Below are 16346 nucleotides of genomic sequence, written 5' to 3' on the forward strand. Positions count from 1 at the left end.
TATCCGTCATCCTAATTCCAGAACAGCAAGGGATGCTACTGAGATCTTGCCCCGTTGTGTACCGATGAGTCGAGGGTTGGAAAAAGGTACATTCTGCCCATCTTTCTGGTAAGCCCCCTGCTTGCTACTTGCAGTTCAAGCAACTGAGAGTGGAAATGTTCAGACTTCAAGCCGGCCCTCGAGCAGCTGTCGACGCACAAGGAAGAGATTGATAAGGAGCCCAGTTCTGCCATGGCTGCAACTTTCCCTTTTTCCATCACCTTCTCCCTGTTTCAGTTGCTGTGCGAGGTGTCACAACATTGACACTTTGAGAGGGGAAGGGGAGAGCCTGCCCGCTCATTTTAAAAGGTGACATGTCAAGCGAGAACCATCACGGATGTAGGTCAAATGCACCTTGTTCTTCCCTCTCCTCTTGTGGCAGTTGCTTATCGTAGGCTACATGCTACCAAAAAAAAGAAACGTTCAACAGAACTGCTTGCACAATGTTTCGCGATCCATGCCAGGAAACTAAGAAACCAGGAAGCAATGATGGATGTTTCCCGCGGGGTACGTAGCATGTCCCTTGGAGATATTGCAGAGTGGACAAGTGGGTTAAATTAGCATGTGGCAGGCTACATAAGATCATAAGATGCTACATTCCTTGAAAATAAATTAGTAGTGCTGAGTTGGATCTTTTTTTTTTTCCTTTTTCCCCCAAAAAGCTACCTTTTTCCTCAAAGGAAAAATTTAAAATTGAGGGAAAACAAAACCAAGTTAGCATGCTACTTGCAGTCGGGTGGAGTGAACCGGATCAGAGAGGCTCATGCCTGGTTTCTGGGTGGGAAATCCGTGGCGTCGTTGGACTCCCGTTCAAAAACGACTTGATGAGTTGCCGTAACAGTCTTGGGGCTGGTAGTCACGGGATTTGCTCTGCATCACAGGGATTTTCTTGGGTTCTTTTGTGTGTTTTTTTTTTCTCTTGATTCTCCTTTTTTTCCCTTCCCGTCCCTGTCCCCTCACTCCAAATTCCCCCTCCCTGCACGTTGGGATGGTGAGGTCGGTGAGGAACGCGGCGAGAGAGCGTGTTTGTTTTGGGAAGGGGGGGAAAAAAGACAGAATATTTACAGCTGTTCCACAGAAATGTTTTGGTAGGTTGAGTTGCTTTCGTCCCCGTCCCCCCCAGCCTCTCCCAGCAGCCCTGATCCCCACCCCCTACGGACAGGAAGGACTCGTGGAGCTTTCTAGAGAGGACTGGGAGAGGCGGCGGGTGAGCGGGCCGATACTGGAGTCTGCCAGCGAGGAGGTGGGGAAGAGTTTGTACCAGCCTGTGACCATGTTGGACAGGTCTAGCTCCTCCAAGACGATCTGCGCCATCCCCATGAAGCACTTGTGGTCCATGCGGCCGTAGTCTCCCCACACGATGACCTGAAGGGAAGAGCGGGGGTTAGCTGGGTTGACCTGTGCTTATAAGGAAAGCCTGGGAGCGCTGGGGTCATCCAGCCTGGTGAGGAGAGGAGGGAATGGGTATTTGGTAGGCAAAAAAAAGCTGGTTGCAAAGAGGGCCGAGATCAATTGTAAGGGGAGCAGGGGAGAGTTCGGGTCAGTTATTGAAGAAGAGCTTCCTCCCCATGAAGGTGGCTGAGCTCTGGAGCGGATCGGCTGGGGAAAGTGTGGCGTCACCAGCACGCAGCGTTTGCAAGGGCATGCTGGGCGACCAGTTGTCAGAGCTGGTGTAGACAACTGGGATGGTCCTTATGTAGAAGGATGGACTAGACATGACCTTTCCATTGCCCCTCTGGCCCTGTGTTGCTCTGAGCCTAGGCAGGGCTCCATACCAGAGGAGGAAAGCTGGATAGATCTGGGGATTTTCTTGCCCTTGTTCCTCCCATCCAGCAGTGCTTACGTGGGGGAAGGTAGGCAGGCCCTTCCATAAATGTACCCGTTGCCATTTTTTGTTGGGGGGGAAGGGTGGTCCTAAGACAAAAGCAGTGGGTTTCATGGTTCATGGCCTTGTGCATATATCTAAAAGGGACTGGATGGAGGGAAAGGTCAAAAGTCCCTCCATCCCGGGGTCAATGCCCCTTTAGGCATAGCAATGCCACTCCAAGGCAAAGCCGCATTAGGACTCGTGTTGAGCCAGTGGGACTAGGGTGAGGGGAAGCGACTTGTCTAAGTTCATGGAGGGGCAGAGCTGTGGATGGACCCCAAGAGTCCCAAACTGCCAGACACTGTTCTCCCTCGTCCCTGTGAAGGAGTCCCAGGTTCTCCGGTGGGGCCTGCCTCGATGCTGTCCCAACTCCCCTTGCCGCAACGCTACTTCACCTGCAGCACTTTGCCCTGAGGGCCCTCGTCAAAGAGCAGGGCCTGCTGATACAATGGGTCACAGGTCTTCTTGGCTGTCTTGGTCTTCTTTTTGGCCAAGCAGGCTCCATTCTCCAACAGATAGACTTTAACATAGGTTGCTGGATCAGCAAAAATAGAAAACAATGAAGAGAGAAATGGAAAACAAGCTCTTGCCATCATCTATGGCAACCACTGGTTTTGGCCCTCTTTTGCAGTGTGGAAACTGAGGCGCACTGCAGAGCATGCCCTGCACTATAGTGGGAAGAGTGGGTGGTTTGGGAATGGGGTGTTTGAAGGTGGGTCCCTTGGCTGGTCAGAGGTAAGGTCATGCCCTACTTTGTTGCAGGGCTGTTGTGCTAGGACTGAGACATGGACACCTACCAGGGATGGACTTGGAGCCCATCTTCGGCATGAGGCCTCTGGCCTGTATCACTTCCACCTCCAGCTGCCCATTCCTGTCGGTCATCCCAATGTGGACATCACCTAGAGCAGACAGGAGAGACATGAGACTCAACAGCCTTATCCAGTGCCATCGTGTGTGAAGGAAGCCTCACACTCGGCTGAAGCCATGGATCTTCGCTGTATGCCCATATGTCCAAACCTGCTCCAGCAAACAACCCATCGTTGCCCTTGGGTTCAACAGCTATGCCCTCTTTGCCTGCTGGTCTGGGGCTTCCTCCACCATCCCACAGCTTCTCTAAAGCCTCAGGTGTGCTGCAGAGCTAAGTCCTTCATGCCCAGGGTCTTGGAGCAGCTCGGGTGCTGGAGCTTGGCTGGAGCACGGAGCTGCTGAGCAGATGGGCTTCCACCTTGAACAGCTTAGAAATAACTGAAGACCGCTTTCTGGAGAAAGTTGGGATGGGAACATATCTCAGAGAGCCTAGGCACCTTACCAGAGCAGGGCCAAGTGGGAGAGCGTTCAGAGGAGGGCAACGCCTGTTGGGCAGCCATCCAGGGGCCAAGCTGAGCATGCTAACACAGGATGTCTGAAACATCCAGGGTCTTGTGTCTGTCTGTCTATGCACATCCATGTCTCTCCATCCATTGCAAAACACACCTTCTCCCCAACCCGAAACAGCTGCTTGGGAGGTTGCCACCTGTTGGGGATGGGTGTGCTAGGAAGACAATTCAGCAAGAACGGGAAAGCATTTGCAGGCACCCGAGGAAGAGCTGAGGACACGGTGCTGGAGTTGGGGGTGAGGAAGAGCGCAGGGGTCATTGGCCTCTTTCTAACATTGTGGGTCCTACTCGGGATGAGTCCCCAACAATTAGTTTGCTATAAGTCTGGGGTGGAAACTTGCCCTGCCTCAGCTGCAGCTCGTTTTCGGGGGGCTGCTAGAGAATCCTAGAGAGGGTCCGTGTCTCCATCCAGGCTTCAAGATTCCTGAGGCTCTTTGGCATCAGACAGACTCCTTCCACCGCCCCTGTCTTGCACCTACCAAGGCCGAATCCTCCCTCTAGTCATACATCTCCCACCCCCGTCTAAACCTCTCATAGAAGGCAGGGCAAGTTGGCACCTTAAAGCACTAAACCAGTTCAAGGTGCTGACCTGCCCTACCTTGACTTTGCACCAACAAGGCTAACTTGTTCTAAAACTCAGTCTTTGTGCGGGTCATTTCTATCTTTGGGCAGAGATCCGAGGAAGGGTACGGTGAGACCCGATAGCTTCTCTCGAGTCTATCTCAACCATGCAGCTGGTGCAAGAAGGGATCACCCACAAAAATCCTTAATTTTTTTGATTTTGTGCCCGTTCCTTTCCTTGGCTGGCAGAGGGCAGCAGAGGCCCATGCGTTCTCCCGCTGCAGCTGCAACAGTGAGCAGCTCAGCAGGGAGAGAGTTTGGTTTGCAGGAGCAAGAGGAAGCAAAGACAAAGTCCTTCCCCAGCGCCTTTGTGCAAGGACTAAGCATCCAGCAAAAATGACACGACCTGCAGCAGGAAAGGCCGCGGAGGGAAAAAGAGAGACATGAACCAGAAGGGATATAAAGGGAAAGAAAACGCTTCCCAGGTACTGCTTGCTTTGTCCAAGGCAGCGCCTACACCCGCGAGCCTCAGGAGTGCGTAGCCAGTAGGTCCCATCACTGGATGCACACCTGCCACCATCTCCTGAAGCCTAGGGGGAGGGAGCAGGTGAGGGCAGCATGTTGTGCTGCGGTTTATAAAACTTGGAAAGCTTGGAGCAAAGTTTGCTTTTAAGAGGCAGGTGGGACAAGAGGCAGGGCACCCCACGAGAACTGGGAGGGCGCTGTCAAAGATGACTGTGGCTACGGCAGGGAGCGTCAGGGAGGGAGAGTGAATGGCTCGGGGGTTTCCCTTGTGCCCTAAGGCAAAGTGGCTCCTTTCCTTCTCTGCTCTCAAAACTGCTACAGAAACTTCTATTCAAAAAAGGCATTAAACACACAACAGCCCCCAAGGCGAGCTGGGCCCTGCCTCCTGCTGCGGGGAGGGGCGCGGAGGCAAGACTTCTCTGCTATTAAAGGCCTGGCTATTCCTCCAGCCGCCGCGCAGGTCTCCAGACCACCCATCCCCTGTTCGGATGATCCCTCTGATGCTGGTTTTCTCTGCTCCGCTCCAGAAATGGCAGAATTTCACTGCAGAGAGGGCAGAAACCCTTGGACAGGACATCATCGGGGGAAAAGGGGCCTGCTTCACTCAAAGCAAGAGAATTGTTTTAGGAGCACGGAGCTAGAAGGGGCTGCCTGAGCTGCTGAGTCCAGTCCCCTGCGTCTGCAGGCAGGTGTGAACCAAAGGCATCCTCCAAAGAGCTGCCCTGGACCCTCGCGTGCAGCTACAAGGCAACTACACCGAGGAGTGCGAGCATCGGCCTCCTTGGAGTGCAAGATGCCGGCTGGGTGCAGAGAAACACTGCTCCTTCCTCCCTGGGCCGGGGGTGCCCCCACCCTCTCGTGCCGTGGGGACTCACCCATCGGAGGCGTCGCCAGCGTCTGCCGGCCCACAATCTGCGCCGGCCCCAGCCCATCTAAGAAGTCGCTGAACTGGCTTTCGGCTCCCAGTCGGGTGGTGGGGAAAATGAACCTAAAATTGGGTTGGGGGGGAAGGAAGAGGAGAACGACGGGATGTTTGGGGTGAGACGTGCCCCTGAAGAAATGGGGTTGCAGCCCCCAGGCTTTTGGATGGGGAAGCATCTCCTGCCCGAGGGTCTCAAAGCAGGGGCCCATTGACGCGGAAGGGGAAACTGAGGCACGGGAGAGGAGAAGCACCTCCTTGTGGTGCATCTGTGGCTGAGCTGGGAGTGGTGGAGCTCACCCATCCCCTGTCCAGACCCAAAAATAAATCCAATTACTCATCTCTGCCTTCTGGGGGCTGCTCTGAATTGTTCATAACCCTGTGGTCCTGCTGGGCTGAGCCCAAGGGCACCCGTCCTTCCTGTTTCCCTGGAGAATGGCTCAAAGCAAACCCCATCGCTTAGGGCTTGCTAATGAGGCCAGGCGAAGCCCAGGAGACCACTGCCCTAGGCAGCCTCCTCATCACAGAGGCCTCCTTGCTGCCTACATCGGACCAGCCGCCGCAGCCCAAGGCATGTGCCCTGGAGGCAGAGCTGCAGCCGTGGCCTCTGAGCCCACCCAGGTCCTTGCTCCTGCACCTGGATGCCCACCCGAGCCCAGGCCTTACGTGCCGTCGGAGCTGTTGCTGTTGGTGCTGCCATCGGTGGACTCCCGGCTGCCCTGCCGCGTCACCCTGCTCCTCATCTCCACCGCGATGCCAGTCTCCGTGCTCCTCCGGATGTTGCTGCGCAGCTTCTTGGGACCGCCATCTGCAAGGGGAACGTGGGCGACATGGGCTGAGAGATGCCCCTCTGCCCCCCTCCAAGGGATGGGAGCCCAGCGTCTTCACCCAGCCCCTCTCTGCATCCTCTGGGGGTGACAGCACACGGCCAAGCCCCCTGGACAGGGAGGCTATGAGGATCCCTGCTGAGTGTGGCCTCCAATGCAAGGAGATGCCTGGCTTTTTGGGGCACGACCCCTTGGCGCTTTGAGCCCACGTTGTTGACCAGGCCCTCGTGGGGTTCCTGTAATCCAACTCTGCTCCTCTGACCCCTTGGCACTGCCAGGGTGAAGCTCACATATGCAGGAAGCCTGGCATTCCTGGAGCCTGTTCCCAACCTGCAACAGCCTTGCTGAGAAAGTAGAAGCCACCCCCGATACCATCCTGGCCACCCCCAATACCCTCCGCTTTGGCTCTGCTGAATACAGAAATAACACAGCCACTTAAAAAAAAACCCCACGTGCCATTTCCCCTGGGAAGGAAAGGATGAATCAGCTGCACATGACAGATGCTAGACACCTCTCCCAGCGCCGCTGCATCGCGCCTAGGGACCACGGCAGAGGTCGCACCCCCTGCCCGAGCTTGGCAGGAAGCAGGGATGGGCGCCAGTGTGGGGGAAAGGGTGTAATCAGGAGGGAGGCAAACTCTGCTGCCGTGGCAAAGGGGCCAAACTCCCCGCGGATGGGGGGAGTTGTTTCCCCTGAGCTGATCTCTCTCCTGAGCGAAGTCTGTCGGGGCCAGGCAAGTCCTGAGCTTAGCAGGGCACCTCCGCACACCTGCCCTGGAGCCTGCTGGACACCAGGACCTTGAGGGCACCTCCCGCACAGCGGCACTGCCATGTGCCCAGGTGTGGCGGAGCAAGCAGGTGGGAGCATCCTTCCCTGAGCCCGCGGGGTAGGGGTCCCAGAGGAGGCAAGCTCCTGGGCTGGGTGGAGCCGACGGCCATCCCCATCCGCTGCACCCCCTTGGGCCTGATTCTAGGACTTAGGAGCCTGAAACACCCTCCAGCCCCTCTGCCTGCTCCCTGCCGGTGTCACGATGGACAAGTCCGGCCCCTGCTCTCTCACTGGCGCCATGCTCCAGCCAAAAGGCTTCAGATCTCCTGGGGGACGTGGCCTTTGCTACTGCCCTTTCCACTGCTGCAGCAGGGAGTGGAGAACGGGGCAGCTGTGGTGGTCTCTGCCCCCAGGGGTGCTGGGGGGCAGAGGAGAGACTCAAAGGGCTCCAAGCAGAGAAAGCATCGCAGCAGGGCCCCAGGGCCATGTTGGCAGCGGGCTGCTCCGCGTCTTTGATCCATTATTCACCAGGGGGCCATGCAACCTTTGCACAAAAGCCCTTCAGGCCACTTTCATGTGCTTGCTCCCCTCCCAGCTGGGAAGGGCATCACTGGCATGTCCCCAGCATGAGCCTTGCTGTGCCCTTGGCACGACCCTGCTGCCCAAGACACCCCATCGCCCCAAGCTCCAGAAAACCTCCTGCCCCCCTGACCCCAGCCTCCAGGAGTCTCATCCTTGTCTGGCAATAGCAAATGGGACCCATGCGCAGGAAGCCCCCGCAGCAGGTGCCCACCAGTTATACCTGCAGTAGATAGGATACCACCCCCATCCATCCGCTCTCCATCACTTATAGGAACAAGAGTCCTGGCAGTAAGCACACATGAGTTGCAAAGAGCCCCCCACCTAACCTCCTACGGGGTCTGAACTGAACAGAGACCTCCCAAACTCAGCCCACTGGTAACCACGCCACCCCTGCCCGGTGCCCAGCCACAGCGAGCTGTGAAGCACGCGGCGGAGGTTTTCATGCAAGCAGGCCACCTGCCGAGCTGATAGAGATCCCAAAATAGACTAGGCTATATTTAAATGCACCCAACACAGAGCGTGGCTAGGAGCCTCCACTTTTATGGCGCTGCCAACCGCGGGGGCTGGACTCCCTGTCTGTGGAGAGGCGGCCTAGTGGTCCTCTCTCTCCACTGGGATGGCCTGGATGCTTCCTCCCACACACCTGGCATTTACTGGGAACCTCCAAAGGGCCAGGATCCAGCCCAGATGCTGAGCTGAACTCAGAAACGTGGGGGATCGGTGAACGCTGAGCTGAATCAACACTGAACACTAGGAGCTGCTGCGGGAGGAGTGAAACCCTGCCTGAAATCCGGGTTGCCCTTTGAGAGCAGCCCCATACGCATCAAGCCCCACATCCAGGTGCTGGAAATCCCATGGAAACAGGTTTGGCTGCCCGGTGCAGCTGGCTGATTGCAAAGCCATGGCATCCTAATGTCGGAGCATTGCACCATGCTTCCCCCCTTGCAAGAGAGTGCTAGCCCTGCCACTGTGCTGCTGTGAAACAGAGGTGCTGGGGGGCTGCGACTTGCTCAGGATCCCACAAGTCAGTGAGATGAAGCTGGGCACTGAACCCAGGTGTCCTGAGCCCCAGCCAAATGGTTTAACCAGAAGAAAGCAGAAAAGCAAAGGAAGCAAAACACGGGGAGACCTTTGATGCGGCTCGTAGAAAAACTGGCCTGGACACAGGTGCTAGGAAGGAGACGCAGCTCGCAAACTCCTACTACCTCGGGGCCAGCAACTTCTTTTGCTCAACAAGCAAAGCCCCAGTCAATTTTTCATGGTGGCCAAGATAAAGGGCAAGCAAAAGAGCAGGTGCCGCCTGAGCTGGCCAGTGATCAGGGTGATTTTGCAAGCGGGGAGGGCGCTCTGGTTGGATTCCCCAGCAGGACTATGAGGCTGCTTGTTCCCTGGCTAGGAGCCTGGTTTTGAAATGATATGATTCATGTGTGCAAATATCTAGTTGGTCTAATAAAAGACACCACCTCTTCCACGAGTTTTGGTTCCTTCTGCCTCTAGACCCATATAGCTACCACCTGGACGCCTGACATTATTGCTGCCACTGCAAGAAAGAGCCAGGGATTTCTTTTCTGCCCTGAAGGCCTGCCTGGCAGGCCAGCCAAAGGTGCGGGAAGGGGGTTGCCTCACACAGAGCTTCTTCTTCCTTAATCCCCCACCTCCTCCACCCTCCTTTCAGTTTGACTCGGACTCTGTGCAGCATCTTCCCCGTCGGGGTTGCCATGGTGATGCTGTCTGCAACGCGGCGGGACCCCTGCAGCCAACCCCATGCTCCCCTCCCTGCTAACGGGATCAAGGAGATGCCACGGAGACCTCCCACCCGCCGGGGCGGGCAAGAGAGGGAAGGCATCAGATCAGCTGAATGAGTGCGGACAAGGGGGAGCAACTAAGGAGAGGGTTGGGGTCAAACAGATCATTGCTGGGATCGCGCAGATCGTTACTCAGCTCCAAAAGTCCGTCAGGGTGCCTGCTTGCTCTGCTCAGCACCATCCATTCAGCTGACATGGGTGGCTCACCAGCTCGAGTGTCACACAGACATGGGTGAAAGTAATGTTTTGGCAGGGCCGGGGCCGGGGCCAACCTTTATGCCCCAGTTCTCTGGGAGAAGGAGCTGGTTCTTCCACCTGGGGCTGGGTGAAGCCCTTAGCCCAGCCCAGCATGGCCAGCATTGCCTGGCTTGCACTCGCTGTTGCCTTCGCAACTGCTCCCTTGATTCACATTGTTTGCCAGAGATACGGGATGCTAGGAAGCAGGTGCCCATGCATGCGGAAATGTTAAGACGCCTCCGTCTGTTGTCGTGGCTTGTGCATTACTAGTACCCTCCCCATGGATGGCTTGAATGCAACCAGCACGGGGTCTTGTAGCAGCAAGCCTTCTGCTTCCCTGGCACCCTCTGGTGTGGGTATGGGGTGCAGCTGGCATCGCCTTGAGCACGCACGCTGCATGGCCTCGGAGCCTTCCCCTGGTGGCACAGGTTTATGAGTAAGGAGATGGGATCATTGGGCAACCAAAAGTTGTTTAGTGCTATATCCTGTTGGCTGTGGCTGTGACTGCTCCTCACCCCAGACAGCTGCCTCCTCTTCCCCTTCGGCCCAGCCTGGGATACTTGGCCTTCCTGCAGCTCAGGGACAGTGCTGGAGGGGGACGCATAGCCTTGGCGAGAGGTAAAATGAAGCGCTCTCTCCTGGGCGTAGCAAATGAGCAGGAATCTTATATCCCTTCCGCTGACCTTGGCCCGTTCACCTGTGTGCCTCAGTTTCCCCACTTTTTCCACCCTCTTGTCAGACAGGGATGCATCGAGAGCTAACATCAGCACTCAGGCAGAGGAAGAGAGACGAGTGGAAAGAGTCTGACCCCAGCCACCCTTCCACCCAGGGAGCAGCGTCCCGCTGGCTGGGTTGTCCCTTAGCATGTGTGCTGGGAGCAAGGTCATATATGCCTGTGAGCTGGAAGTGGTACCCCTAGCTGATAAAGGAGGAAACGCATGCTTCTGCCAACAGCAAGGCTGCTCAAGTGGGCAAATGAAACTGCTCCTGCAGACTTTGGCCTTACTGCAGTGGGACTGGATGGGTAGGGTATACTCCAGGATGTCCCCTTTGAGACTGGGGGGGAATCTCCCAGTCACCATTTGCTAGGAAGAGGGAAGTCAGAGGGCATCCAAGCCCACCCAGGCTCTGGATCTCAGCTCCAGCCCCATGTCCCATTGGTGTCCATTGGTGTCGGCAGGGGGATTGGCCCCCTGGCATCTCCAGGGAGCTTCTTTCTCTTCGATGGATTTCCTTCGAACTTCCCGGTCTGAGTTGAACTCAGAGCCAGAGACTTCACTTTTCAGTGCAGGCCCCCTGTAGACTGAGGCAGGGAGACTGAGGCTTGGCTCAGGGGCAAGGAGGTGGAGGTGGGACCAGGCCCCAGAGGAGACAGGTGAGACATGCCCGGGGCATCCATGGCTGGGACAGAGGTGGTGTCATGCCTCAGCGCAGGAGCAAAACCCAGTGCTCCAGGAGTTCAGGACACCCTTGATCTGCCACTTGAGAGCCGTGGATTTTGGCAGTGGGGTGGGATAGACATCCCAAAGGTTGCAACCGAGGAGCGATCCAGGGCCAGGGAAGGAGCCGTACCTTCTCCCGTGTGCTGACAGGAGTGGAAGCCATCGCCCACCGTCCCAAGCCGCTGGCTTGGAAATGCCCCTGCCCTCTAACACGAGCCCTGGCTATCATTCCCCTTTGGCTCTGCCACAGCCTCCTCCTTGGCCTTGAGGGGCAGGAGCCCTTGCAGCCCAGCCCAGCCCACAGGAGGAGGGCCACGGGGCCTGGCTTTGCTTCAGGTGCTGCAGCCTGAGGCAGCAGGAGGAAGGAGGAGATGGGGAGCTGGAGCAAGGGAAGGAAACAGGGGAGCAAGACCAAGCAAATGGAAAACCCATGCAGCCGGGCGGGGATAATAAGCAGCTGAGAAAGCAGGCAGAGCCACACGAGACTGCTCCCCTCCGCTCACCTGGTCCCAGATCAGCCCCATCTGTGTTTCGCACTCGCCTCCCCCATCACCTTCCCGCTTTGGTCACAGGTTGCCATGCCAACCCCTCCCCATCCCTTCCTCCCTACCCCCCCATCTGTTTTCTTGCCCTCGCTAACACTAATTTGCTCTGGCATCCCTCGGCTGCCCGTGGACCTGGTCCGCGGCTCATCACGTGCCCGGCTGTGCCGTGACAGAGAGCAGGCGCTGGCCGAGGGAGCGTCTTGTGCCAGAGCAAACGACTCCTGCTACTTCCAGCCTGGCTCGCTTGCATGGCCCTGCCCTGGGCTTCAGCGGGGTCATTTCCCATCTACCCCAGAACAAGGGGGAGCAGCGCACCCGAGAGACTGAAATGGGTCTTTCGGGGGCGAGGGAAAGAAGCATCGGGGTCCTGATTTCCATAGGGTGTAGCAAGGTTTTGCTTGTACTGGAGCCCGGGATGGGTCAAATTCATCCCTGACACTTTAGGGACATAGTGAAGGTGCTGGCATGTAACCCTGAGAAAAGAAAGGGCCCAGTTCTCTTCTTGGCCCCAGGCGCTCAGACCCTATGGGAGAGGCTTAGGCTCCAGTGGCTGAAAGGGAGGAGATGGGAGCCAGCCTGCTCTGTGCCATCTCCCCACCCAACTCCCTGCTGTCCCCGAAGGCCCATCCAGCCCCCAGCACACTCATTCTGCACATCTCCCACCCTCTGTAAACAGGGCTGAACCAAGCTCCTGACCCCTGAGAGTGAGTGGCTTGTGTCACTAGCCCCATTTTCCAGATGGAAAAACAAAGCCCCAGGTGGGGGTACGGTTTGCCCATCGTCCCACCAGGAGTCAGTAATAACTTTTGTGTTAAAGAGGACTTCGGTGGTTGCAAAAGGGGGGGGTCTCTCCCGAAGCTGCAGGACATTTGCACAGACCCCGTTGTTCTCTCGGGGTGCGGACAGACAAATTATCCCAGTTAAAAGTGGGGTGAATGACTGCAGATCCGCCGATCCACGGCAACTGTTTCGTCTCTCCTCTCTACCTGTGATACAACCTCTATCGTGCAGTGCACTGAAGCTGAACTGGAGCAGTTTACCCCTGAATGAAACCCGTGGATGATGAGACAGAGTGGATCCATATAAGAGACACTCTGGATCAACTCGTGCCAGGGAAGCACCCCTTCATTTTGCATTCATTATATTTTGCCAGTTCAGAGATCCTGTGTGGATCCCTCTCTGCAGACTGACTTGCCCAGCCTAGGCTACCACGCAGGTGAGGATGGGCCTTCCTACATCCCAGGCTGGCCCGAGCAGTCCCGGCCAAACCCCGTTGAAGGACCACACTCCTTCAGGCACTGGGGACCGCTGGTAGGTGTCACGATGCAAGCGAAGACGATGATACGGCCAAACCAGTTTCATGCTTCGGGACCTAACCTGATTACTGCGGAGGTCAAGAAGAAACCTGCCCTCTCCTCTTGCCACGTACTGCATTGCACCACTGCCCGGGTGCATTCAGGGACTGGGGGTGGAAGGAGACGCTTTTGTTTTCTGCAGGAGCTCGAGGCATCGCCCGGTGTCAGAGGCAGGAAGCTAGATGAGACAGTGAGCTGATCGGAGATGGCAGATAATCCCAGTAATTCATGATTCATCTCCCTTGACTAGACACCGAATGTGGGCCAGTCTCCAAATGCCACCAGCCCACATATGACCAGCATCTCCTGCTTGCTGGAAAAACACCCACCTCCCTTGGGGGCTGGGCAGGGCATGAAAAGAGAAGCTACCAATGGGGCTAATGGCAGAGCGGGTCCTTTTCTTCCACTATCTCCAGTGCTGCTTAGAGCACTCGACTGGCACTCAGGGGACATGGGCTCTCTGCCCTCTCCCCAGGGCCACAACGGGAGACCCCCGTCATGCCCATCACTTGACAATGGGATGTCGTGCCCACCTCTCTCCTGCCAGCGAGCATTTGATACCTTCATCTATTGCTGCTCGGAGGTGGGGATAAACTTGCCTGTCACCGGGGACTCGGTCTTCATTTCTGTTAAATGGAACAAGGTACCAGCAGCTGTGATAACTCTATCTCGCTCTGGTATTTCTGGGTCCCTCGTCACCATAGGAGGTGAGCACCTCGGCATCCTTAATGAGTTCATCCTCACAGCCTCCTGGGAGGGAGGAAAAGGCTGGGGTTTTTTCCACTTTTGCTTTTGCAAGGTTTTACTGGAAACCTGGACCACGGGGCTTGGAAATCACAGGCTAGCACCCTAAATTGGGCAGGGTGGACCTGTGTGAAGAACTGGATGTTTGGTTCCCTGACAAATGGAAAAAGAAAAATTGAAAGCAAAAAAAAATAAAATAAAATCTGGGTCACCATGAAAATCATCCAGTTTTCTGGCTGAAAACGCCAAAAAAAGGGGGGGTTTGTTTAAGTCAAATGAAACATTTTGTTTTAGCCAAAATGAAATACTTTGTTTGGCTTTCTTTTTTTTTTTCATCTCGCTGTTTTAATGTTTTATTCGAGTTAGGACAATTTAGTCCTGGCATGTTACTGCCGCAGGAAAAATCAAAATGTTTTCTTTCCAATTTGTCATAATGAAATGGTTGGACTTTGCCAATTTTTTTTTTTTTTTTTTTTGGAAATGAAGCAATTTGCCTAATTTGGTGATTTTTTTTTTTTTTTTTTGGTGAGAAACCACAGCCCATGCAGTGGATGTTATTAGAAACCAGACCCTCACACAGCATAAGTCTGCTCTCTGTGACAGTTGTGTATTGCAATTCTTCAGCTCACCATTTCCCCCCATATATAAAAGTAGATAAATAAAGGTAAATTATTTGTGGCAATATTTTGTGCGTGGAATTTCTTTTCTTTCAAAATACTCTGGGTATTTGTTCAAAAATGCAAAAGAAAAAGTGACCAAAAGTTCAGTTTTTCCACTGACAAGGAGGGGCAGGGGGTAGCAGGGAGTGGAGGGAAGAGGTGGGAAATTCCATGAAAAATTTTGGAACAAAAACTTTCATTTCAGTTTTCATGGAAAACCTTTACTAGGGTTTACTGGGTCTAACAGGTGGCCAACTGGGTTGTTTTCTGCTTTATATATATATAACTGGTGGTGCCTACAGTTTGGTTCCTGACTTCAGAAGAAAAGAGGAGCTGATCAGTCACTCTCAGATCTCATGGGAAGCCCATAGGAAGGAAAAAGAAAGTCAAATATCTAAAATCAGCGAGTGACCTTGCATCCTGGGCTGCACAGGTGCTTTAAGAGCCGGCAAGAAGTGCTAAGAGCAGGCAATTAAAGGTTGAAACCTGCAGGTTGGGGCTTGAAACCAGAGCCAGGCTCCTCTCTTTTCTTCTCTCAAACAATCAGGACAAGTTTGGGGAAGGAGGACAGTATATAATCTGCATCGTTCTTGCTTGCCTGCCAATCAGCCCTCGGTTGAGATGGGCTGGAGGTGGTTTTTGGTAGTTGCCAGGCCTTGGAGGTCCCCTGAAGAAGCATGTTGCTTCCCTGCAAAGGTGAAAATATTTTCTTATGCTGGTTTTGTTACAAGCCTTTCCTTCTCAGCAAAGCTTTCCTGCCACTTCCGGCAGAGCTGGGCACAAGTCGGGTAATGGGCCAGCTAGTCCGGGTTGCAGCCTGCTGCCCTTAGCGAAGCACGTACGTGGTTGCTGGGTTCCTGTCTTCAGGAAACCGCTCTTGGTAACTGGGGGGGGGAAGGGCTGAAAGTGCAGGAGGGGGCTTCAGAGCTCCCTAAATCTCCCAGGAGTTAGTAAAAGGTTATGGGAGGCTTCAAAGACTGACTTTTTCCTTCCCCCGTGTGCATACCTGGCACTGCTCAGGGATTTGAAACACTTCCAGCCCAGGCGGATAAAGTTTCATTACCCATAATTATCTTCCCTGAGATACAGAGGAGGGCTGGAAGCTGCAAAGCAGCGATGGCACTACATCTACTCAGGGCTGTGACACTAATTGATCAACAAAGTCTCCCCTTCTACTCCCAGTTACATCTGTGCTGGTGCCAAGTGTCTCAAGGGTCAGTGTGTGATGGCAGATGGAGGCAGACAGCGTGACGGATGGCAAGGTGTGGACTGGAGGTGAGAGACAGCCAGGAGCTGGCACTTCTGATGGCTTGATGCCCATTCCCTGTGCATGTGAGTGTTTGGAAATGCCTGGCGTGGATCAGATTTGTCTGGCGAGTGGAGGGCTGGCTCAGTAGGACCACTCGCATGAGTAAGTGTGAGCTAGCGATGAGTAATGGGATGAGGGAACTCTCCCTCTGTCTTGGAGGGTGTGATCTCCTCTTTCAAACCGTGGCAGTCTGACGGCGGGACGGTGCTAAGGTGCAGGAGAAACGGGCTGGAGAGGTTCTGCTTGGGCTGTGTATCGCTGACCTGCAGGAGCCCAGCTGGGGGAAATCTCTAATGGGTTACTGATCTCTGGCACCGGCGTTCAAGGTCAAATCTATCTGAGCATGAAAGTGAGACAGCTTGTCAGTGCTTCCCTTCTGCCTTCCCATGAAATGCATTGGTAGGAGCATGACTTATCGCAGCCTAGTGCACAGCCACAGTGAGTGGCCCCTCTTTCCCACCCCGCCCCTTGCTTATCTTGACAATCTCTATAGATAAAGCAGGAGTTGAATATCTCTTTCCCCCCCTAAATAAAAAGCCTCAACTTTTTAACCAGCTCCTCTTGGCCTTGAACCCCTTAGAGCAAGGTTGTGAGATGGGCCTCCTAACTCGGGGCTGTCCAAGTTTGAAGCCACTGGGGGCCACACCAGCAGGGGTGAGGTGAGCCCTGGGTCACTGAGCCATACAGATGCTCCCCATGCATGCACACAATGCTCTGCACACCCACTGCTTTGCTGGACTGTGCACCCCCCACCCCCATTTCTGCACTGCATGGGCACAATTCCCT

At 55.0% G+C, this 16346-nt stretch overlaps 1 protein-coding gene across 1 annotated transcript in view; it reads right to left on the reverse strand.

The window, feature by feature from the left end:
* Positions 1-1072: 1072 nt before the first annotated feature.
* The window catches only part of RIMS3 (regulating synaptic membrane exocytosis 3), a 41610-nt gene continuing 26336 nt past the window's right edge, over positions 1073-16346 (reverse strand). The window contains exons 3-7 of the mRNA XM_019512246.1: positions 5954-6095; positions 5244-5356; positions 2704-2805; positions 2302-2441; positions 1073-1404 (exon numbers count right to left, since the gene is read on the reverse strand). Coding sequence (XP_019367791.1) covers positions 1192-1404; positions 2302-2441; positions 2704-2805; positions 5244-5356; positions 5954-6095 — 710 coding nt within the window. The 3' untranslated portion in view covers positions 1073-1191. The remainder of the gene's footprint in view (positions 1405-2301; positions 2442-2703; positions 2806-5243; positions 5357-5953; positions 6096-16346) is intronic.

Source organism: Gavialis gangeticus, unplaced genomic scaffold (genome assembly GCF_001723915.1).
Source record: "Gavialis gangeticus isolate Ggan-Ray unplaced genomic scaffold, GavGan_comp1, whole genome shotgun sequence".
NCBI lineage: Eukaryota > Metazoa > Chordata > Crocodylia > Gavialidae > Gavialis > Gavialis gangeticus.